Source organism: Penicillium daleae (genome assembly GCF_028827525.1).
Source record: "Penicillium daleae strain IBT 16125 chromosome Unknown utg000007l_segment0_segment0, whole genome shotgun sequence".
Classification (NCBI taxonomy): Eukaryota; Fungi; Ascomycota; class Eurotiomycetes; order Eurotiales; family Aspergillaceae; genus Penicillium; species Penicillium daleae.
In genome coordinates this window covers 156,159-179,481 of record NW_026623155.1, presented here as the reverse complement: position 1 = coordinate 179,481, position 23,323 = coordinate 156,159, and the positions used below count along the sequence as shown (strand labels likewise).

Here is a 23,323-nt window from a genome sequence, read left to right as displayed (position 1 = left end):
ACCATTCGAGTCCAGCGACCGAACCAGGAACAAGGTCGAGCAATGTGCAAGCAACAACAGAGCTACAATACCAGAAGAAAGTTGTCCCAAGTCCGCAGGGCTACGGAGACAGTCGGCCGCGTGGGTGCAAGATTCGAGTCGAAGAGGATAAACAGAAGTGGCCGTTCCTCAGACAACGTTGTTTAGGCGGGTCACGTGGGTGAGGTAAGCATTCCGGGCAAACAAACAAAAAGGCGGACCAAACATACAATACATTGGAAAGGAAAGCAAATAACTCGGCAGAGTATGTCGCAAGGGCAATAATTAAACCGCGCAGAGAACTAAAATTAGATCTCCAGTATTGAATTGGGATACTCACCAAATCTTGCTTCATTATCGCGACCGGTAGTATCTCTATACAATCTGTCTCGATCTATCTCCATGCTTGCACGCGCCTCAAATCAATGAGTCCTCGAAATATTCCATTGATCTGCCACTTTGAATCTTAGATATAATGTGAATTACTCGTTTCATTCCATTCTTTCTCTTCATTACGTTTGTTTTGTTCAAGTTTCTTGTGTCCAGGTTACGTCATCGCTCCAGCCCGTCCGGTGGGTTGTAAATATGCAACTGAAACAAAAGAATAACTAGTACTTGAGAAAGTAATGGATTCTATCTCTTATGCTAATTTCATTGATGGAAACAAGGTGTTCTCCATGATCTGTTTAGCTGTCTATTATTCCTACTTGAAATGAAGATCTTCGACGTGTCCTTTTCTACACCCATACCCCGGAGTTACTCGGACTTTCAAGAGATATATTCGCACAGATCGGTGTGTCCACACAGCAGTACCATTGATTAAGTTAGGTTTGAGCAACGCCGTATCTATTTCCCAACTCTCTAGATGGCTAATCAGACTGAAATAACATAGAAAATTCCAATCGCTAGTTAAATCCAGCAACATCGAATAGTTTTCACCCCTCGCGACTGGCGCAGGCTCCCTGACCTAGACTTAAGCATGTTTATGGATTGGACCCTTTCCTGGCTAGAGATATCCGACCTAGTCAAGGCGCTTTCTCACAATCTAGCCGAGCCGCCTAACGTAAGGTCGTAAATTTAGGTACAGTGTCCTTGAAAATCCGTCTTCTCCCGTCGAACCTTGAACTTACATTATCCCTGCCTTCAGCGCGGAGGCTGGAGACCCCTTGCCGCACAGCTGCACGTCGACAAAATTGTTATTAGGTACGCGCTGGCAGCGTGAACACCGCCTTTTACTCAGTGCACTTCGCCGGGAAACTTTGTAGAAGTGTATGTACATCAGTACTTTATTTATGTGAAGGACCTAGTTTATGTTGAAATTTGGCGCCGATCGCGCGTCGCGACCTCGTTGATGAGAGTACTCCATACAAGACCATTATCAAGGTGCCGGACAGACTGTTTGTCAGTAACCCCGTTAATGGATACTGCAGCTAAATACAAATCAAACGTATAGGAAAAGATTGATTAATGCTAAAGTTTGCATCGCAAGGTTAACTCAGATCCTTCCAGGTTGTGCAAAGTCTTTGTAGTCGGGAGGCGAAACCGGAACTTCATCATAAGATGGCGGATTCCCCTGACAAACCGTCTCATCAATGCGACCATGAGCTCGTCTGAGAATAAGGAGTGGGAAAGAAATATTCAACACAGTGCGCAACGGTCTGCCATCCACCAAGTTATGATTGTCGACGTCGAAAGTGTCTTCACTGGTCAATAGATCAAATCTCAGACGATGTTCAACTGTGAGTACCAAGCTCGCTGGCGTTGTGGGTGGAAATTGTCCTTGAATCGATGGCGGTACGGACTGTGCTGGCATGGATTCAGGAATATAGTTGGATAGAGAGATCTCTGGCGTAGGTGTCACGTCTTTGGGAATTGGGATGTCAAGTTTGATCTCGATCGGGGAGCCATGGTTGGATTCTGGGTGTTGACGTCCCTTTACGATGGGATTCTGGAAGGTTACCCAATATCCCTTTTGAAACCCGTTGAATAATTCACGGGTGGTAGATTCCTTTTCAATTGACTGGTTTACTGGGCTCTGTCCATCTTCTGGTTGATGAAGATCTTCTGGTGGGATAAAGAGCTTGGTTATCTCTTCCACGCGCCATCGGATCCCACGTATCGCCACAGATTTGAATTCTGTTGGCCGAGTAGCAGGAGTAACTGGTCGTCGGAGAAGTATCTTTGCGTCCAGGGAGATGTTTGAACTCTCCGTCGAGTCAATCTGCTGTGAGAGATTGATCTGGGCCACGACTGCCCCATTTGGATAATTGCGGATATGCTGGATGTCTGTATTGCAGTCGGGGATCAGCTGCCGCGTAAAGCTGATCTCTTGACTTGTACCAAGAACATTACCCTCTGATGTTCTGAGGGAGGCGGCCAAGAAATATGATATATTGCCCAAGTCTGTGGCGGCACTTGCTGGCATATTGGGTGTGATGGGCATGTGGAAGAGGATCCTGTAGACTTTGCCGTCGTTGGGTGAATAGCCCACCTGGCTATCTGTAGAAAGATTGGGGACACACAGTGCCATTTCCTCAATTACCGAGCATGTCTGTGTAGTTTCGGATGGTGTTGGTCGTGCCTTCGACGAGAGTAGGCGACAGACTTGCTTCAAGAAAGGTTTGTTGCGGCTGGCGCAATCTCGACTTGACTTGCTCGATAGAACACGGACGAGGGAAACTTGCACCTGCTCTGCACGCGAGAAATCCGAGTCTGTACATTTTTTAAGAATCACCGATGCAGACATAGGCCGAAAGAAGGCTTCTCCCTTGAGGTTGAAGTATATATCATGAGACGAGGGACATTCCAATGTCAAATGTGAGGCCATTGCTGCGGTGGTTCATAGCAGTGAATCAGGAGTGAGCCCATGCTTGGAGCTAGAGAATTTGATCTTAAATGGACGTGAGATGATCCAGGAAACGTCCGATAGCTTACAAATTAGACAGAAGACATGCCTCTGAAGATGGGAGAATTACTCTATCGAGGTGATGGACGCTAGTCCACAAAGGGAAGCCAAGATGGGCAAGTAGAGTTCAAGTGGAGAACCACCAGCCAATCCCGTCAAAGAGTTCAGTATACTGTTTTTGAGGGCCACGCCAGAACACAATCCCTTCTAGACTTGTTCACTTTTCACCCTCGTTTAGACAGTTGCTATTATTCAAACCAGAGAGTCATATGTTCAGATCAAATATCACTTGAGTCTTATCATCCAGTGTAGCACGCGCAAATGCGAATATGCTGCTTAGGTAGGCAGCTTCTTCTATGGCGAATCCCTATTCATATGATCGGGACATTCCTAGAGATGGAGCAGAATAGAATAGTCGTGTTGTAGAAATGTCAGCATTTAAAGATTTCTCTAATAGATAGTGGATGGCTAATATGCTTTCACTTTAACGTAGAACAAGCAACTTCGTATCCTGAGGGACTCCACTGGGTCTTGCGGGGTTCTGAAAAGCTTGATGCACTGTATGATATCCATGGCAGGTAAGCAATGATTGGTATACATGCTCTAATACCTATCAGCTCTAGAATGTTTGATATACTCTAAAAGAAACTTCACTATACAAACCAATCCGTATGCCTCCGTTATGGTAGCCGAAGCAAGCCCCACTTACCCGTCAGCCACACCACGTTACTGCGTACACACCGTGAAACAACTCACGATACTACGACTAACAACGTGAAAATACCCCTCATTTGCCAAGAAATAAAAAAACACGCCACCATAGAGTGGCCTCATTCGGTGCAAAAGCATGAGTGGAGCTGCAATAATACATTCTCCTATGTGGCCTGGGGCGGAACGGAACCACGGACACAACTAGATATCCTGACATCAGTGGTGGCCGATAGATCGGCACCAAGTGTCGCAGGGCCAATGCATTTTTTATTTGTATTATTAGCCAATGTACAGTCTCCAAAGGCGCGTCTCAAAATATCCGAATGCGTCCTCGTAAAGGCAGTAGGGCTGGCCCCGTGATGTCACCGCCAAGAGGGAAAAAAATAGCACGATCTTGGTTGTCGAGCTGACTGGACGATTGTTTCCCCCGCTCTTTTTGTTTCTTTCTTCTCGTTGCAACTGCCTAATCGCATCTATTTCATAGCCATGCAGAAATTCAAAGAAAAGTTCGAACATGAAGTCGATCATTTGGAGGAGAGATTCCGAGGTCGGATCCCCGTCCGCGAAACCTGCTTTTGCACTGTTTCTGTTCCCCCCCAACCTGCGCCCCTCCTCCACGTTCTGGACTAACAAATCGATCATAGACTCTCACCTCCACGATGCCAAAGCATCGGCAACACACCTGAAGCACAAAGTGGGCAAGTTCTTCAACATTGTCAATCCCAACCACCGTCACGATGAAGCACATGAACAGGCGACGGACCAAAAGCGCTCGGCAATCGCCGAGTCGCATCGCTACCAGTCCTTCGCCCCCATTCACGAGGGCAATCGCGTCAAATGGTATGTCGACGCCTTGGATTATATGTGGGCGGTCTCCGAGGCCTTGGACAAGGCCACGGAGACTATCTACATTGCCGATTGGTGGTTGTCACCGGAGTTGTTCCTCCGTCGCCCGCCCGCCAAGTGCCAGGAATGGCGGTTGGACCATGTCTTGAAGCGTCGCGCAGAGGCTGGTGTTAAGATTTATGTGATTGTCTACAAGGAGGTCAATCAGGCGTTGACGTGCAATTCAGCCCATACCAAGCATGCGTTGCAAAGCTTGTGTCCCGAGGGTACCCCTGGTCATGGTAATATTCGAGTGCTGCGCCATCCAGACCACAACGTCTTTGAAAATGCGGCCGATATGACTCTTTACTGGGTAACCTCCCTTGTAAATCCAAGGATGAGTTTACAAAACTAATGCGGTCATTCAGGCACACCACGAGAAGTTCATTGTGATCGACTATGCCCTAGCATTTATCGGTGGCATTGACCTCTGCTTCGGACGATGGGATGCCAACCAGCATCCTCTAGCCGATGTTCACCCAGCCGGTCTGCGAGATGATATTTTCCCGGGCCAAGACTTCAACAACAACCGGATCATGGACTTCCAAAGTGTCCAAGACTGGCAGAGCAATGAGCTGAGCAAGGCTGACTACGGGCGCATGCCGTGGCACGACGTAGCCATGGGCTTGGTTGGCGATTGCGTCTACGATATTGCAGAGCACTTTGTGCTGCGCTGGAACTTTGTCAAGCGTGACAAGTACAAGCGCGCCGATAATGTGGATTGGCTTATGATGGAAGGTCGACTCGGGGCTGATGAGGATCTGGTTGCTGTTCAACGGCCGAAATACCCCTGCGGCGAGTACATTCAACATCCACTGTCTCCTTTATCTACCAAGCCTCGTGGACAGCAGGGGTCTGTTCGTGCGCAGATCGTTCGAAGCAGTGATGATTGGAGTAGTGGTATTCTGAACGAGCACAGTATTCAGAATGCGTACTGCGAGATTATCCGCAATGCTGAACACTTTGTTTACATTGAGAATCAGTTCTTCAGTACGCCTATCTTTGCTTCTTCTCCAAAGACCGTATTTGAGTGGCTAACATTTTATCAGTTACTGCTACTGGCGACCAGCAGCGACCCACCTTCAATACCATCGGTCGCGCTATTGTCGATGCTTGCGTTCGAGCAGGCAAGGAAGGACGCAAGTTCCGTGTCATCATCGTTCTCCCTGCCATTCCAGGCTTTGCGGGCGACCTGCGTGATTCTGCTGCAACGGGTACGCGTGCTATCATGGACTACCAGTACAAGTCCATCTGTCGCGGCGAGCATTCGATCATGGGTCAGATTGAGAAGGCGGGAGTGGATCCTAAGCGTAAGCCATTCACCAAGTCGTTAACTACTTCCACTAACTAAGTTTGTTCAGAGCACATCTTTGTATTTGCACTCCGCGCCTATGACCGAATCAACAAGACACCCGCGCTTGAAGAACTCGAGAAAGAGGCCGGTGTCACATACCAAGACATCCAGCGCGGTATTGCCGAGTCGATCATGGGTGAAAGTGTGCACCCTTCCGTCGGCTCAGAAGGTGACAAGAACGAGAAGAGCTATGAGGCGGATGACTCGCAGAAACAGCAGAATCTGAGGAACCTGGAGAAGTTTGAAGAGCAGGTCGAGAAGCGCAAAGCCCAGCATGGTGACGCTAGTAAAGACTCGGTGGCGCATACTACCATGTTGGACGGCGGTAAGATGTCTGACGAGACATGGGAGGGTGACCCTGAAGCCGAAAAGGACAATATCGTTCAGGAAGAGCTGTATGTACACGGCAAGGTGTGCATTGTGGACGATCGCATTGCTATTTGTGGAAGTGCCAACATCAATGATCGGGTAAGTATTGACTGAAAACTGGTTGACAGTATTTGGCTTTTGACAATACTGCTCCCCTCTCGCACTCTTATCCACACTCGTTATACTGACATTTCCATCCTGCTACAGTCCCAACTTGGCTCCCATGATAGCGAACTCGCCATCGTGATGGAAGATCAAGACTTCATCGACAGCGAAATGGACGGCAAGCCGTATCGAGCCGCCCGACTTGCCGCAACCCTCCGTCGCCAGCTCTGGCGCGAACACCTAGGCCTCTTGCCTGCGCAGAACTACGACGCCACAGGCCATCCGAACGCTCGATCCCCGGATACCTGTCTCAACGAGATCCTAGAGGATACTCACAATGAATTCGTGACTGATCCGCTCAGCGATGCGGTCTGGAACACCTGGACCGGCCAGGCTAGCGTTAATACCGAGACGTATCGGATGTTGTTCCGTGCGGATCCAGACGACAATATCAAGACCTTTGGGGATTATGACAATTTCTGTCCGCGTGGGTCACACAAGCTGGGTCATCTGTTTGATCCGTATCTGCCGGTTCAGGAAGTGCGGGAGAAATTGGATCGTATCAAGGGCCACTTGGTGTGGTTGCCGCTGGAGTTTCTGTGCAATGCGGAGATGGCCGAGCCTGGGTTGGCAGTGAATCAAATCACGGAGGTAAGTGGTCGGTTCTGTTGTGTTATAGTGGAGCTCGCCTCCATTATAGGTAGCTGAGCTGGTGCTGGGCATCGTGCTAACTCTTGACTAGAGCATCTACACGTAGTCACGACCCCATTTTCAGCCCCAGTCTCCCACTTTACACAAGTATTATTCTGAATGCTTGTGGATATCCGACAACTCCTCCCCCCGCCAAGCGAGGGGTTATTCAAAAACCTCTTCCATACCCTTCTCTCTCCTCTTCACCGCTCATACTTCTTGTCCTACTATCACAAATGATTTCCATTATTCTTATCATATCTCCTGACAATGGCATTGTGCGATTATGCATGAGTTTCTAATTCGGCCTACACACAGGCGCTATTACCTCGCTTCCATTTTTCTTTCTCCCCGCGGAAATAATGCATGGTCAGTTCTCCTTGTCTCAACGATGCACGTCGATGATTTGCAAACTACCGTGTCGGAAAAAGTAATCTTAGCCATTCAGCCATTTGGCTGGGCATAACCACACACATGAACACTACCGGCATAGCCTAAACCTATTTTATTTATACAGTAGTCTCAGACCTGCCGTAGCGTACAGTACTTTTGAACTCGACCCACCATGACTCTCCACCGCAAGAAGGAGGATCTCGTACCATCAACTGGTCCTTGCGTGGTGCTTTTTTTTTCTTTTTCTTTTTTTTTTTTTGCTCCTTTCTCCTTCTCTCCAGTCTCCTTTGTCTGTGCTCATAAGTGGAGAACTGACAATAGAGTTGGCGGACCCAAACCCCTGGAAATCCTTATTACGCTTTGTTCAATTTCCCCCCGTCAATAATAATTCTGAGCTACAAAGTCCTTTCCTGATCTAGTCCTCTCGCATTTGGCGGTAGCGCCTCGCTACGGAGTATTTCGGTAGCTGAAAACACCCGTATACAGCCACCTACATGATGGATCACTTTTTTTCCTTCTAGTGAGAAACAAGCCACTCCGTTTGAAGGAAGTCTTCTCCGGAAGTCTGTATTGATGGGATCATCCTCTTCAAGTCTTCATCTTTTTGATGAATGGTCGGCAACTTGGCTTTAGTTCCCTGCCCCCCCTAATTCCGATCGCCAATGAAGACTGTCGTAGTCGGTTCAAATTGCTGGCAAGATGACCCGAGTGGTTCTGATCTCTGATGTGTTTTTTCTTGTTCTCCTTAGGAATGTGCCAAGGGAATTTAAGATGTTCGTGTCGGGAGGTCTGTGAAGATGCATTCCGTCGTACAAGGGCGAATTGGACGACAAGGAGAGACCCTGCATGAAACTCTTTTCAATGTAAGGATGCGACCAAATACTTAGAGTGAACTACTTGATTATCGAAGTAGATAGATATGGGCAATTGCGTAGGCGATGCACTCCATCTCAATCCAGTTCTGGCAAGATTATCATAGTGGGGCTGGTTAATCGCCCGCCTATTTTCACGCGCCCTGGATGGGATCGTTGGGTTTCCTGTACTTCGCCTAATTCTACTCAATTCTCAGTACTCTTTCTGACTTGTGATATTTCTATTTCTCGGCATGTCCGATCCTACAGTATCGTATCCCGATAGTGGAGTTTGAAGAGAGTGGAAATTGGTTCTTCGATTCAAATCTGCAAATTATCGACCACCAGAATGCAAATGCTCGCAGCCAGAAATGGAGTTACTACTGTAACTATCTCCGACGCCCATGGTGCTTGTCCAGACCCAATCTCTCCACATAAAATTCACGACCGCAAGAAAGGGGGGTGAAAAGCTCAAGTACCAAGAACCTAGCCACATCTAAAGCTAAAGCTGCAGAAGGGAAATAAATGAGAAAGGAAGGAAAAAAACTCCGTCCGGATGCAAAAATCCCACACATGGAAACTTTTGTAAAAAGATGGAAAAGGAAAACAATCTTTTTGAGGGAACCGATCAAATGCAGAGCCCATGATGTCGCCAATAACGCAGCCAGGGAGAAAGGGAAGAAACTCAAGCCAGGCAGAAAATCAAAACGGAAGGGCCGAATTTGCGCTGATCAAGAAGCATGCGCGCTCTGAAGATTGAAGATTGGAAATTATTGCATGGAGCAGGTTAGGATACCCTTGCTCGGGTTTCATGCGAGAGACTTGAGGCGATTGTGAGATGTCTGCTCGAGAGGCAAGGCGAGGGTCAGCCAGCGAGCAACACAGGAGATGATAATCTCAGCCAATATGGTCAACATTGTCTTGCGGAAGCAGTAGGATGGTACCGACGGGTTCTCTGTTGCACAAGCTGAAACTGAAACGAGCTGAAGGAAGCCCAACTTACAAACTATGACTTGGCGTTGTGGCAGCTGTTGCAGCGACAGTGTCCACAGATCTTGCATCGCCAGATAGCCACAAAGGGGCCCGAGTTGCAATCAGAGCAACGCCACGTCAGGATGTTGCCATTGGTGGCCTGGACAATGGCGAATTTATGACCGGAGCACTGGTTTGCCATTGTTGTTTTGTTGTCGATCGAGATGAACGTCGGTTTTATATGTAAGAGCCTCTGCTGGGATACGATTAGCTCGGCGTACCTTCACGGTTGGAGACCCGAGAGTCTGTCACCTACCAGACTAGGTGAATGATCAAGGCCCGAGGGAATGGAAGCTGGCGTCGATCACCGGAAAGTGGTTCCACGGGTCTAGACCGGGGATGTAGGAAGGGGAGGTAGAACGGCAGATTTGTTCAAGATTTGATCAAGGGAGGAAAGCTGTGTACCGTGAAATCGAGGATGTGAGAACTCGATGGCAGGACAAGAAGAGGAGGAAGGTGCGAGAGAGACGATTTGATGGAAAAGATGAAGAGCTTCAAAACTGCTGGACCTAGGTCCATTATATAGTGTCGAAGAAGTGCTTGCTCTGTATCAACTTTCCAGCTTTGAGCATGGGTCAGAGATCCAGATTCAGATCCTCGAGCAAGCCAGTCGCAAACTAAAGACTTCAATGGCTCTGAGGGTCTGCACAATGCCGTCGATGACGCACGTATCCGGATGCGAATTTTGTGACAATCGTCAGGGTCAAGTACCAGAATAGGTCAAAGGTCCAGGGCTGTATAATTATTATTGTTGTGGAGAGAGGGATCCATAAATTGCCCTTTTGATTTCAGTCGTCAGGGAAGGGGAAGCGGAAGAAAGGTATGCAACCGAGTGGGATATGCAACCGAGTGGGATGGATGAATAGATGGATGGATAGAGAAGAGAGCTATATTTGATTTACCGTGAATCTCGAGCGACGAACCTCATCTTGCATGGCGCATGGAAAATTAGATGAAGGCGCCATCGAAGCGCGGCAGATCCTAGGCTTTTTGATCCGGCAGGCTTAAGATCGCGATCGATGGACATCGAGGGGTTACAATTGGTAGAAGGCGATCTGGCCGCGCGGGCAGAGGTGGCTTAATTAAGTCAGGTTTAGTAGGTTTAATGAAATTCAATTGGAACATTTAAAGTATAGGAGGTGATTGGAGAGAGGGGGAAACGCCAGAGACGAGCTGACTAGATAGCTTCGAGCCAGGAATAGGATCCAGTAGGGAGACCGGAAGGCTAAACTCCAGACGAACTCCAACTTCCCAGGTTGGGAGGTGGTGGGGAAACCAAATGGACAGGGAACTAGGGTTGTATGACTGTATTCTGTGACTAGTAAACAGGGTAGCAAGCTACGAAATAGGCAGGGTGCATTCATTAGCAAAGGGAGAATTTGATTTGATTTTTTATTAACTTTCTTTTTTTTAATATTTGGCATGCAAGATCGACTCGTGTTGCTAGAAAGGCGCCCCTTCTACTAAGTGGATCTATTTAAAAGTGCTGGGAGCCTGGGAACCTGTCCGAGAGGACAGGAAAAAGGCAGGAAAGAAAGCAAATCACAAAGCCCCAGGACAAGAGTCAAATCATAGACGCGCCTGAACCACCAGCTGGGCCTGGAACTATGCGGATAGGATCGTCGGCGCGCCTGGCATTAATGCTAATCCACCGCTAATCCTCCCTCGATCATGTTAGTCGCGTTAAACTTGAACCGACAAGGTAAAGTATGTACTCCGTACAGTAGCGCTGTAGTTACTAGTCAATTGCTTGCTATCTCCACCAGCTCTATGGTCAGTGTGGTCCAACTACTGCACGGGATGCTGATTTGGGTCAAGGCACTTCGCTTTGCAGGGCCGATCATGGCCGATCGCGGTCTTGTTGCATCCCAGCAATTTGGGTTGGGTCCGATCATCGCTACTCAGAGAGCAGCTTGGGGGTCGATATGTTGGGTGGAATTAAATTGACTTTTTGGAGGGGCCTGCAGGCTGTAGGACCTGTGGTCAATGGCTGAGTGGATAGATGCTGAAGGGGGTGAGGAATAATGACAAAACAAAAGGCTAAAATGGGGAATTGACCAAAGACTCGGAACTCTTGTTCTCTTGTTCCGGTTTTTAAGGTTGATACATCACAAACACTTTCATAAATCCAGAGGCTTAGAAGAGCCTGTCAGTGTCAGTCAGCCATTGGGACGCGGGAAACCAGAGGTCTCCAAACGCTTGGACCACGGCCGATTATTATTATTATTATTATTATTATATTATTATTATTATTATTATTTATGATTATTACTAGGAGTTCTCCACATGGCATTGTCTCAGGAACCTTTGTGACTGCTTCATTTTTCTGACAATCTGGCCTTTTGTCTTGTGTCAGGCTGATTATTCACGTACTTTGTACTTTTGTCTCTTCAATGTGTCATGGTTGGTTGGGGGTTCTTTGTTGACGACGCCCATATTTGCGTTTCTTCTTTTTGGCAAGTGAATAATTTGACCCTTATGTTGATCATCCTCTCCGATAGGTTCGTATCATCGCAGTCATCCTAATGTCAATCATGATAAAAAGAACTGGTTGACGAATCCCCTCATCCCTGTAACATGCCGATCGCCCGGAAGCACACCCCCGGCATTTGTTGGGTTCTGGCCATAGCACCCAATACAAGTGGGACTACAGCAACTACTGCAATCTTAAATCCAAGTCGGAACCGATGCTTTGCGAGAAGTGCTTGGAGGCTTCAAATTGAATTTGACTGACTCGATTAGGTATTTGATATTCCGAGAACCGAATTAGGACTGTTTCTGCGCGGTCTGGCGCTATTGTTGGGCCGGCTGTTCATTGCATCGCCCCCTAACAATCCGCCGTAGCAGTCCAGCAAGCACACGATATTCATAATTCACGATATACTCCTCCATTGTTTCCACATCGAAGACTAGGTTACACTTGAGATCCACCTCGTCCCTTCTGCAGACCCTTGCCTCTTTCTCTGAGGTGAGACGTCGTACTTAGTTTACGCGCTGTTATTAGACGAGCTGCATGGTCGGGGGCTTACCGTACTGCTGGAGCCTCATCGGATGTACATGTGCATCCGAGTATTTTTGTCACTAACAAACTAAGTACGGCGACTTTGGACCCATGTAACCATGTAACGACGTTCACCATGTAACTCGATAGCTTTGTACAGTAGCCATGGAGTGGTAGCTGTGGATATGTTACTTCCGATAGTGGGGATGCTCAGTACGAGAGCAAACCCACATCTAGCCTACAAACATACGACCGATCATCCACTTGTCTGGCCAATATCTCCAAAAAAAAAACTCGTCGATCAGGCGAGTCGTAGTGGAACCCGCTTCGTTACACAAAGTACCACCACAATCGATACTGCGTAGTGATTTCACTAGAAAAGTGCTTCAAGGAAACATGAATAGAACCTTAACAGATTTGCCACCGAGGCCTATCTCTTCAGCACGCGCCGTCCCGGCTGGGCGCCTGTCAAGCATGACTGGACGAGAGACCCGAGGGACCGAGTTTTAGATTTGAAACCAGGCCAGCCATCGGACGAACCAGGACCTTTTCTTCATTTCTAGATCACGGTGAAAAACAGAGAAGCATCACCGGATGCTCGAAAAGGGAAAGATAGCTCATGACCTTGACCCTGGACACGTCGATTGCTGCTGCTTCGACACAACTTCGATGTCCATGTTCTTTCAGGGTCAGGGCCGCCACCAGCACCAGTGGGCTGGAAAGGCAGTTGATTTGCTTTTCTCGGCGTGCAGACCGCTACTCAATTTCTTCACGGATTTCGGCTTCGTGTCTTATTTTGGGGTTCGGCGCGCAAATCGGACTGTTGGGGACGGAATACACGGGGAGCCGCAGCCGATGCTTGACGAGTTGACGATGGGAGGCCATCACGATGGCAAGAAGATGCAAGACGGGAAAGAAGAGAATACGGTTGATCACCACAAAACAAAAAGAGCCACTGGCACGTCCATAGACGGGAAAGAAACGGGATTTCATTGATAAATCGACGGTTGAGAATTGTTTGCTAGACTACAATCACGATGATATCCGAGGGGTTCTCTTGCACCGGTTTCACCGCCAGAAGGCATCGAGGAGTCTCCATTGGAAACACCCCCAAATCAAGAAACCGGAGCCTTCAGTCCTCGTCGGGCATGATCCCTCTTGCTTTTCTCTTCTTTTTAGAAAAAAAAAAGAAGAAAGAAACAGTCAGGACCAGACCGGGTGTTTGCTCTGCCAACGCTCCGTTAAGAACACCTCGTGGATGACGAGATGCTCCTGCAGTACCCAGAGTGGACTGCATCGCTGGGGTAATAAGAAAGAAGAGATGGAAAATAGTAAAGACAAAAAGAAAGGAACACATGATCTCATCGAGGGTTGAGATGCATGGCAGGTTACAGTTCGGTCTGAGCGAGGCAGACTTCTTCGAATGAGTTCGTTTTTCATTTGGTAGAAAAAAAAGAGTAGGTATCATGCCATGAGATCGCAAGAATGCAGAGAGTTCGGAGTCTGCAAATCAGTCAACAACGCCGCCCTAGAAAGATGTCAAGTCAAATTCGTCACAGCCATCCGCCCAAAGGGTCATCATTTAGTCATTAAGGTGGAAAAGAGCTGAGACGCTGTTTTGAACTTCATGTTAGTGATCCCCAATATGTACTTGAAGCCACGAGGCAGACGAGAAAGCACTCACCTTTCACCGTAGTGATGCCGCCGAATGCTCTCAGCTAGAAGAGTGGAGACGTCGATGACGATCAGCTTCTTAGACCGCTTGAGCATCGACGGCTCAATCGGGAATGTGTTCGTCACGACAATGTGGTCAATGGAAGGGCAAGCCTCCATCTGGTCGAGCGAATCGGATCCGAACAGACCGTGGGTGGCAATGCAATAGACCTTGGCCGCACCACCACGCTTGACAACGGTCTCGGCGGCGGCAATCCACGATCCACTCTTGTCAATCATGTCATCTACGAGGAACACTGGTCGATCCCGGACTTCACCGACCAGCGTGATGGTCCGCTCATGGTCGTGACCAACAACACTGGCCTCGTCATCCGACTCAACCGCGTCAAAGGAGCCGCCCAGAGCATGGTCTGGGGGCAGTGAGGAAACGCTCGAGATCATGGAATTAAACATGGTCTCGGGGACGACCTCGGTGTTTTCGCCGTGGCCAATGGCACTGCCACCAGCCCCGGGGGTGGTTCCACCAGAGTGCGATTCAGACCCTTGGTAGTCATCATCAACCAGCTGGCCCTGCACCAAACGGCCAGTGACTACATCTCGAACTCGAACATCGGTGTACTCGACCTCAAGCTCCGATGGTCGACGAGCTGCCGGAGGGGTCTCCGGACGCAGCAGGTCTTGGGGAGAATCCACGTTTTCCAGCCCCTCGGGGATGGGAGGCGTTGCCAGGGAACGATGGAGACGAAGTTCGAAAGGCTGCGCCTCCTTCGAAAATCGTCCCTCATCCTCAACGGCATCGAAGAAGACCGTGCTATCGGACATCGTGTTGATGGGAACCTTTGGGCGACGCCGATCGGTAGTCACGATGCCAAAGTTCAATTTGAGGGTATCCGCCAACGATGTGACCCGCTTGGTACCGCCGGCATTCTTGCTCACCACCACTGCGTCCCTCCATCCTGGCACATTCATCCGGATCCAGCGGGCAATGAACGGTTCGGCGAAGAGGTTGTCGACGGGCTTGCCAAAGAAGCCTTGCATCTGGGATGCCTATTGAAAAACCCAATCAACATCGAGAAGGGTGCATTTGCAACGTCAAGGGCAGCAACGTACGTGCAGGTCCATGGTGATCACATGGTCCACACCGGCGATGGAGAGCAGGTTGGCGAGCATCCGGGCGGTGATGGCACCACGATGGCTCTTCTTCTTGGATTGACGGGAGTATGGGAAGTATCTCGTCAGGGGTCAGCATCCAATGTTCACTTATGAAGTATTCAAACAGAACAGGCAGCATACGGCATGACCGCTGGATGAAAGAAGAAATACGTCAGTCCCATCTCTCTTATTTTCAAAGCTTCCAACCTTGAGAGAACAGCGAGGACATACCAGTAATCGACTTGGCCGAACCACCTTTGCACGCCGAGATCATAATCAGCAGCTCCATGACACTGTCATTAATCTTGCTGCTGCCACTCTGAACAATGTAGACATCTTGGTTGCGGACCGAGACGCCGATGTTCACGCTGGTCTCGCCATTGGCGAATTTCCCGAGGTCTGCCGGAGCAGGCGAGGTTCCCAACCGCTCACAGATGGTCTCTGTAAGGGCGGGATGGGAATTCCCCGAGAAGATCTGCACACCCCGCATGGCTGATCTTTTGGAAGGTGGAAAATTGAAGGAGAAGAGAAGGAGAAGACGAGGGGAGGAAGAAGAAGAAGAAGAAGAAAAAGAAAAAGACGCTAAGAGAAAAAAAAGGTGAGCGGGTCCGGAGTTGCGGCTGTGGGCGGTCTGGACTGCCGTAGGACCCCACGCGGTTCTTATCGCGAGAAAGACCCGCGGAGATCGGAGGGACCTTTGGAATTCGTGTGCTCCTCTATCCTGCTCGAAGGGGAAAAGGTCAAAATGCCACAGTATCCCGAGATTCAAGGGGGAGGCTCACTGATCGTTGCTTGGCAGGTCAAGAACAAGCATGTGTTGGTTGTGGGTGGTGGAGAGGTGAGTTGACCAGACTTTAGAGCTATCCATGCTCTGTATATCAACTCTAAGACTCGGAGAATGTGGACATGACTGACTTCAATTCCCATACAGGTTGCTGCAGGTCGTATCCTGCTCGCCCTCAATGCCGACGCCCGAGTAACAGTCGTCTGTCCCGCCACCGGCCTCAACAAGGAGGTTGCCTATCGCGTCGCCGAGAAACAAGTCACCCATATCGATCGCAACTTTGAACCAAGCGACTTGGATTCAGCTGATATGGTGCTATGCGCTATTGATGACCCAGAGGCTTCGACACAGGTCTGGAAACTATGCAAGGAGCGTCGAATCCCGGCGAATATTGCGGATGTTCCGCCCGAGTGTGACTTTTACTTTGGCAGCATACACCGTGATGGGCCGCTGCAGGTGATGGTCAGCACCAATGGCAATGGTCCAAAGATGGCCAATTTGGTGCGCAAGAGAATTGCCGAAGCTTTGCCGAGCAATATGGGTGCTGCTATTGAGAATGTGGGCAAGCTACGGAGGAAACTGCGCGAGGTAGCGCCTAATACTAATGAAGGACCCAAGCGGATGAAATGGTGAGTTTGGAGACTGGGACATCAGCCCATCTATACAGGCTTAGAGAAACAGCGCTAATTCATGTCAGGATGTCGGGGGTCTGTGAATCATGGAGCTTGGATGATCTGGTTGGAATGACCGAGCAGGATATGGACGGGCTGCTCTCCCATTACCAGGCAGGCGACATTCCACCCCTCCTGGAAGTACGAATGAAAAATTCTGTAGAGCGGGTTTGACACGAATAAAATTTTTGCGTCTTATCAGTACACAGTTATGTCATCTCTAGAAATTTAGGAAAGAAGATGCTGGGGGAAACAGGAGAATGGGGATGAAGAGAGCAGGAAGAGAAAAGGGTGCAACGCCTGGATGACCTGTAAATCACAAAGTCCAGGCGAGGATATCCCAAAATGAAAAGAGCAATAAGGAATACAAAGCCGCCATCAATGGGTTGCCTGGCTGTCTCGGCGCGAACCTTTTTGAGAGACGGAGCTCCGCGGGCTGATCGGAGCATCCAACGGGTTGGACGGAGCAACGCCCAGGCGGACTTCGCCGATCCGACGGAGAAGACCCTGCAAGGCAACGCGGATCTCCGGGTTAAGATCACGGCTGAGCAGTTCCACTCCAAGCGGGTAGAAGGTCTCGATATGCTTGTCGAACCCGTCCTGAGGGAAGTTGTTATAACCGTCAATAACATCCACCACCACGGGGCGCCAGGCCACAATGTTGCGGTGTTGGCTCTCTTCGTCGAGGCGGACAAAGCTGCGAATGATATCGGCACAGAGTCTAGAGCACGCGCTGGTTAGGAAAAGACTTGCTTTTGTATAGGGGAAGAAAGTCATAAACTTACGGAATGAGAGCGGCCTCGGTCTCGGCGCGACTGCTCTGTCTCTCCTGTCGCTCGTCATGATACATCCGGAAGAGTATATGGACGTAGGTGGCAGCACTGCCACTCTCTTGCTTCAATAGGTTGGGTGGCTGCTTCATGAATCCCTGACGCCAGAGCTGCATGCGGAGATCCTTGTCCTCGTTGAACTTCTTGGCAAACTGATAACTCTTCTTCAACAGGCCCATCAACCGCAACAGCTCGTGACTGGGAATCTGAGCATAGACATTGTCGTTGGAGAAGAGCTCGTGCACCGTCTCGATCATGAGCAGCTGCAAAACGCAGTTGGTGATGATCCGGTTGAAGAAGCGACGACGCGCGGCAGTGACGGCAGCAGGTTGGTGCTGCGAGTCCGTCTGGGGACGATAGTCCTCAAGCTCAGCACGGGCTTCACTCTGGGCGGGTGGGTCGCTGTCGTCCTGGAGAGAGGCGGTGCTTTGAGATCCATTCGCATGTAGCGAGTCGGGAAGCTCGCCCGAAACTGCATCAGACTGGGCAACGTCACCGTTGGTGGTGGCCAGGGCAGGCGTGTCAGTCAATTTCGACATGGATGCCGCCGCCGTGAAGAGCTCATAGGCGGTTGTCTTGGTGAAGAGCTCGACAAACGCTCCCACGATCTGAGTCCAATGTTCCTCTCGGAACTTGGAAACGTTTTGCAGGATTAGCTGTTGCAGACAGTTGCTGCCAATTCGAGCAATCGTGTCATTTTCTTGACAGATACACAGCGTCAGCAATTCCAAAAACCGACCCAGCATATACTCCAATGACTCAAAATAATGAGTGAAGAGAGTGATCATGTTGCGCAACGCTTGGATCATAGTTGTGGACAACCAGACTGAAAGGTCTTCGTGATTAGGAACCTTGGACATTTCAGACTTGGACTGCAGAACGACGAAGATCGGGCAAAGCAGTTGTCTCCAAAGAACATCCCAGAACTCCCGAGGAAAGTCACCGCCATGTCGAATCAGAGTATCAAACAGATAGGTCAAGGCGCGGGACCGAACCTCGAGGTCATCGCCGGTCATCAATACATCCTGGAAAGCGATGAGAATGGGATACCAGAATTGCTCCTCTTGCGACTGGCGAGTGAGCTGCTTGGCAAGGTTGGTCCCTTCCTCTTGGAACTGTGGGGCAGTACCGCCGCGGTGGGAAAGCGGGCACTCTGGAGTGCGTAGCATCTTGGTGACTGTAGACTTGAGCGTCTCGATTGCCTGTAATGACTTCTTCTGGAATTTGGAGTTCTTGGAAAATTCAGTCAAACAAACGATCAGATCCGCAAAGGCACCCTGGGTGATCACAACCCCAAAGCGAGTATTATAGATTTGGGTGACATGATCAAAGGCCATATTCACAATTCCCTCTGTATCAAGTAATTAGCTGGTGCATCACACGAAGGAGATAGGACAAACGGGACGAGAGCTTACCATAGGGTTCACGGGCAGCAACGGTGAAAACACCAAACATGGTCTTCCATCCGGACCGGATGTTATCACCACGCGCCTGAATCATTTGAATCAGACAGCGGAGAATCATGTCCTTGACGGCAGCAGTAGTACTATTTGCCATCACATGCTCAAATGGCTTGAGGAAGTCCTTTTGGAACTTGAAACCAGGCAATTCTCCAATCTCCATAAAGCGCATCGATAGTTGCCGTAAAGAGTCCAGCGCGAAGAATACGACGGTTGTATTGGAGTGGCAGCCAACCTGATTGAAGTGCTGGCCTAGAACCTCCCAAATCTTGGACCACTCGATCCTGACACGAGTCATGTTGTAGTAGCTGATTTCAACCAGCTTCTGCAGACTGTACGTGCGAGGAGAGTCGCTGTGTCCCGAGGACTGAATTTCTTGCCAGCTGACCGCGCTCAAAGCCCGCACAAAGTCGATGATAGCCTCATGCGACAGGTTTGCGGTGTTGGTGAAGATCCGATCCACGCCACGGACCATATCGGCAGATCGGCTTTCCATGGCGATCTCCATGCGGAAGGCCGAGGGTCCACCAACTGATCGTGGTCGAGGTCGTCTGGTTGACTGCATGGACTTGCGAGAGGCAGTATCGGAGGACGCCGTGGGTACTCGTGAGACATCAGGCAGAGAGCCTTCATCCACACCATCACTCAACAGCTGCAATCGGTCAAGCTGGCTGACGCAGGTCAAAATCTCTCGCCACGAGCCCCGAAGGCGATTTCCTTCAGTGAAAGCAACGTCAAGCAGCGCCTTCAAGGCTTCCACGTTCTTTGGCATCATTTCACGAACGTTGGCCAGGTTGGTAAATTTGGCCAAAGCGGTAACAAAGGCGACGCGAGGGGTGTCCAGATCAAATTCGCAGCTGATCCGAATGGCCAACTTGAGGCCTTCCATGCAAAGTCGGATCGTCTCAAGGTTCTGAGTATCTTGCATAGGGGCTGACAAACCAGACAAAAAGGACATCCAGGTGACATTGAACATTGACCCAACGTGGCGAACCGAAGTAGCGGGAATGAAGCGAGACAGCGCATCACGGACGGCTGTCTTGCGCTGAGCTCGAATCAGAGAGCGGTACAATTGCTCGGTCTTGTTGGCCATTTCCTCGGACGCCTGTGCATACTTCTCCCCTTGGATGTCTCGACCAACGGTAGCAAAGACTTGACCAGCTCGAGTCGCCAACCCGGTGGGAGCAGAAGTTGGGATGCCCAGATTGGCAGCATGCTCTCGCTCGGTGTCAAGGACAATCTCGTTATTGGCGATTTCGTCGTAGATGGAAATGAGATACTCAGTTGGCAGATCCTGGTTGTCGTTGATGCCGCGGTTATTCTTGATAAAGTCCTCCTTGGTCATTCGGGGACCTTTCATCTTAGAGCTGTGCTGATCGGTGTTGAGCATGATGACCGAGTACGACAGCACATACGCCGTGTCTGCATTAGCAAAGGCATTGGGGTTCTGAGTTGTGTACCGTTCGGCAAACTTGAGCATGAAACGATCAATCTTTTGCGCCTCGCCGGGCAGACGGAAGTGCTGCAGGAAAGATCGAAGAGCATCGACAAACCGCCGTTTGGTGAAATCCATCTGGTCGACGAACTGATGCATGATGGCGATGTTTTCGGCGTCGCCTTCACCCAGGTACTCGCCGAGCATAGCCTTATCAAGTCGATCACTGCGCAGCAGGAAGCTGGCAATGTCCTCGGGGGTATCCGAACGGATGAACCCTTCCGAAAGCAAGAGCTTAATACCGCGCTTTGGCTTGAAATTGAAATGTTGAATGGCGTTCATCATAGCGATCTTCCGCTGCTTGACCTTCTCAATCTCGTTCGGGTCGTCTTCGGGGACAGGGGTAGATGGGCCAGTGCCTGCGTCGCTAATCTCGGGCCGTGGAGATATGAGGACATTGGTATCCAGGGATTCGCGAGAGTTGTCCATAGACTTGGTCGCCCCCAGTGACTGAGCAGCGGCAGCAGCGGCAGCAGCGGCGGCTTGATCGTCCAGACGTTGAGAACCCCAGTTGTCCAGAGACCGAAGCATCTCTACAAGACATTCCACAGCTTGGTGCTTTAGAATGTAATCTGAAGGAATGTTAGGGGCGGTCGGCTGTGGAGGTGGTGTGATGTTGGCGGTTGTGAACGACGGAGGCAGAGTTCCACGCTGGCGCCACTCAGCTCCAATGGTAGTCATCTTGGTATGATGGTCCTGGAAATATTGTTGCTGCGAAGCAGTAGTCGTCACTGGCAAACTCGAGTACCGCGAGAGTTGCTCGACGATATTCTGGAAGATGTTCTCCAACGCCGTTCGGTCACAGTCGTAGTTGAGATAGATCTCCACCAGCGCACGAGGATCACCACCCAGTCGTTCCAAGACTTCCATGAAGTACTGCTTCTGGAAGGAGGGAGCAGTTCGCTTTTCCAGGATAGCCAGGTAGATCTCTTTAAGGAACACCTCCAGCTCTTTCTTCATCATAACCCTCATGTCCTTTAGCATCAGCCAGAAAATTTCGCAGCAAACCTTGAAGACATGGGGAACAGAGCTGGAGCCGTTTCGGCTGAGACTTAGACAAAGGTGGGGCCGCACGGCCTGGAGAAGTGTCATGGCTTCGGTGCTGGATGAGCTGCTGTTCTTGATTGCAGCAAGAGGCGAGGTGAAGGTGGTGATGTGGTTGTTAATGAGATAGTGGATGAGGTGCAAGGAAAGCAGCTTCGACCGCATGTTTTGGGACTTGATATCTTGTTGCTGATCATGGCCAAGGACCTTATGGCTCAGTTTACACAATGCACGGAATACCAGGAAGGCATCCTTGACGTAGACCTCATCAACGTCATCCTCGGTCGAACTGTCATCTTCTCTGTCCTCGGGGATGCCCGACATCGATCGAGCGGTGTTGGACCGAGCCATTTTGGCACGAGTGACCGTAGTCGGCGCATTATCGTTGACAGAAGTCACCTCCTTGGGCGACTCGAAACTCTGCAGAGTAAGCTTCTCCGAGTTGGGCTCTTTGCTGACTGGTTGGTCTGATTGATCCCCTTGGTCTCCTTGATCGACCGCAGATACAGAGGCAACTTCTGAGGTTTGGCCCTGGTCACTGGCTGACGTATCTAGACTGGCGCCGGTGACTTTGTCAACCTCCCGGCTCCTGAGCTCTTTCAGATCCAAACGGATTCGGACTCTGTCGAAGACCGTGCTCACCATCTGGGTAAGCGAGCCCTGTGCAATTTGTTGATTCTGATTCGACTTGGAGTAGATGAAGATATTATAGATCTGGCGGACTGCTTTCAGGAGACCAGCTCCATGCACCACAATCTTGTCATTCAGCACAGCAGCCAGCAGGGATTTGATAATCTGCTGCTGGATCTCGTTGGGGGTCGCCTCATTCTCGAAGCAGTCACAAATCGCGTCAATGGCTCGTTCGATAAGGGGTGGTTTCTCGGGCGTAGCTTCGCTTTCGGATTCGGCAGAGGGGAAGGCAAAGTAGGAGTATGTTATGAGCTTGCCAATGCAGTCGAGCGCGGTGACCTGGAGTGGAATGCTGAGAGCCTTGCTGGCCAGGTGAAGGGGGCGGAAGATGAGCTCGGGGTCGATAGGTTGCCCATCCGACTGCCTGACATTGGCCAAGGCTACTTGAACCGAGTCAACTAGCTCTTTGCTTCGTCGGGCTTCGCGGGAGGCACCAATGGCGTCCAGAGCAGTCACGATGAAAACGGTCGAGCTGACCATTGTAGACCGATGCGTCGCAAAGGTAGCCGTCGTTGAGCGCGAGTCGGAGCGCATTCGAGCGTCTGGGGGCGCATTGCCGTCGGTTGGCTCGGGTTCGTGAATTTCGGGAGGCGCGACATCAGCCCGCTGCTGCTGTTCGACATGCGCACCATTGGTGTTCTCCTCCATTATATCCTTGGGCGGAACTTCGGGCTTCACTTCATCCTCGTCGTCTCGTTCGCTTGCTGCCTGCTGCAGGCCTTCGGCTTCGTTTTGTTTATCGTCTCCTTCCTGCTGGTCTTTTTGAATTTCCCGCTCTTCCTGCTCCTTTACTTCTTGCAAGTCTGCCTTTCCAGACACAAACGCCGGCTTGTCCGATGTCAACATTGGCGGAGCTTCGTGAGCTTCTTCCCTAGTTGTATCCACGGAGGCCTGCTCGGGTTCGGGCGTGTCGGCCGCGGGATGGTGATTCGGCTCTAGGCCGGGATCGACGTCCGCCATGGTCAAAGAGACTCCGGGCGGAGCTATCAGATCAAAGCTGAAGCATGCGACGGGAAAATAACAGCAAGGTGGGCAGCGTTTGGGCCTTGCGAGGATTCTCGCCGGTATGATTATTGTTTCATACGGGGATGCGTGGTCTTCTCCCAATCGGGACTGGGCGAAGCTGAGTCAGCACAGAGTGGAGGCCCCCTCGGAGCGCGGGAGTCCAGCCTGTTGGTCCTCACGTGACTCGGAAGAGGCCGCTCACCG

The 23,323-nt window shown here is 50.3% G+C and overlaps 6 protein-coding genes across 6 annotated transcripts; 2 read left to right on the top strand and 4 right to left on the bottom strand.

The window, feature by feature from the left end:
* Positions 1-1,513: 1,513 nt before the first annotated feature.
* N7458_007304 (uncharacterized protein) lies at positions 1,514-2,845 on the bottom strand (the record flags this gene model as incomplete). The annotated part of the gene is made up of 1 exon (XM_056910686.1): positions 1,514-2,845. One exon carries the CDS (start codon positions 2,843-2,845, stop codon positions 1,514-1,516), a length of 1,332 nt encoding a protein of 443 aa, XP_056763512.1.
* A 1,303-nt stretch (positions 2,846-4,148) lies between these two features.
* Positions 4,149-7,104, top strand: pldA (uncharacterized protein; the record flags this gene model as incomplete). The annotated part of the gene is made up of 6 exons (XM_056910685.1): positions 4,149-4,832; positions 4,888-5,509; positions 5,569-5,829; positions 5,881-6,341; positions 6,450-6,998; positions 7,090-7,104. 6 exons carry the CDS (start codon positions 4,149-4,151, stop codon positions 7,102-7,104), a joined length of 2,592 nt encoding a protein of 863 aa, XP_056763511.1.
* Positions 7,105-9,090: 1,986 nt separating this feature from the next.
* N7458_007302 (uncharacterized protein) lies at positions 9,091-9,342 on the bottom strand (the record flags this gene model as incomplete). Its single annotated transcript, XM_056910684.1, has 2 exons — positions 9,091-9,248; positions 9,285-9,342. The coding sequence occupies 2 exons, from the start codon at positions 9,340-9,342 to the stop codon at positions 9,091-9,093; spliced, it is 216 nt and encodes a 71-aa protein (XP_056763510.1).
* Positions 9,343-13,994: 4,652 nt separating this feature from the next.
* On the bottom strand, positions 13,995-15,630 carry N7458_007301 (ribose phosphate diphosphokinase subunit PRS1; the record flags this gene model as incomplete). Its single annotated transcript, XM_056910683.1, has 4 exons — positions 13,995-15,035; positions 15,099-15,219; positions 15,282-15,291; positions 15,372-15,630. The coding sequence occupies 4 exons, from the start codon at positions 15,628-15,630 to the stop codon at positions 13,995-13,997; spliced, it is 1,431 nt and encodes a 476-aa protein (XP_056763509.1).
* A 255-nt stretch (positions 15,631-15,885) lies between these two features.
* Positions 15,886-16,769, top strand: N7458_007300 (bifunctional precorrin-2 dehydrogenase/sirohydrochlorin ferrochelatase MET8; the record flags this gene model as incomplete). The annotated part of the gene is made up of 3 exons (XM_056910682.1): positions 15,886-15,978; positions 16,072-16,553; positions 16,622-16,769. The coding sequence occupies 3 exons, from the start codon at positions 15,886-15,888 to the stop codon at positions 16,767-16,769; spliced, it is 723 nt and encodes a 240-aa protein (XP_056763508.1).
* Positions 16,770-16,973: 204 nt separating this feature from the next.
* N7458_007299 (Arf family guanine nucleotide exchange factor SEC7) lies at positions 16,974-23,074 on the bottom strand (the record flags this gene model as incomplete). Its single annotated transcript, XM_056910681.1, has 3 exons — positions 16,974-17,316; positions 17,381-18,776; positions 18,841-23,074. 3 exons carry the CDS (start codon positions 23,072-23,074, stop codon positions 16,974-16,976), a joined length of 5,973 nt encoding a protein of 1,990 aa, XP_056763507.1.
* Between the last annotated feature and the right edge of the window lie 249 nt (positions 23,075-23,323).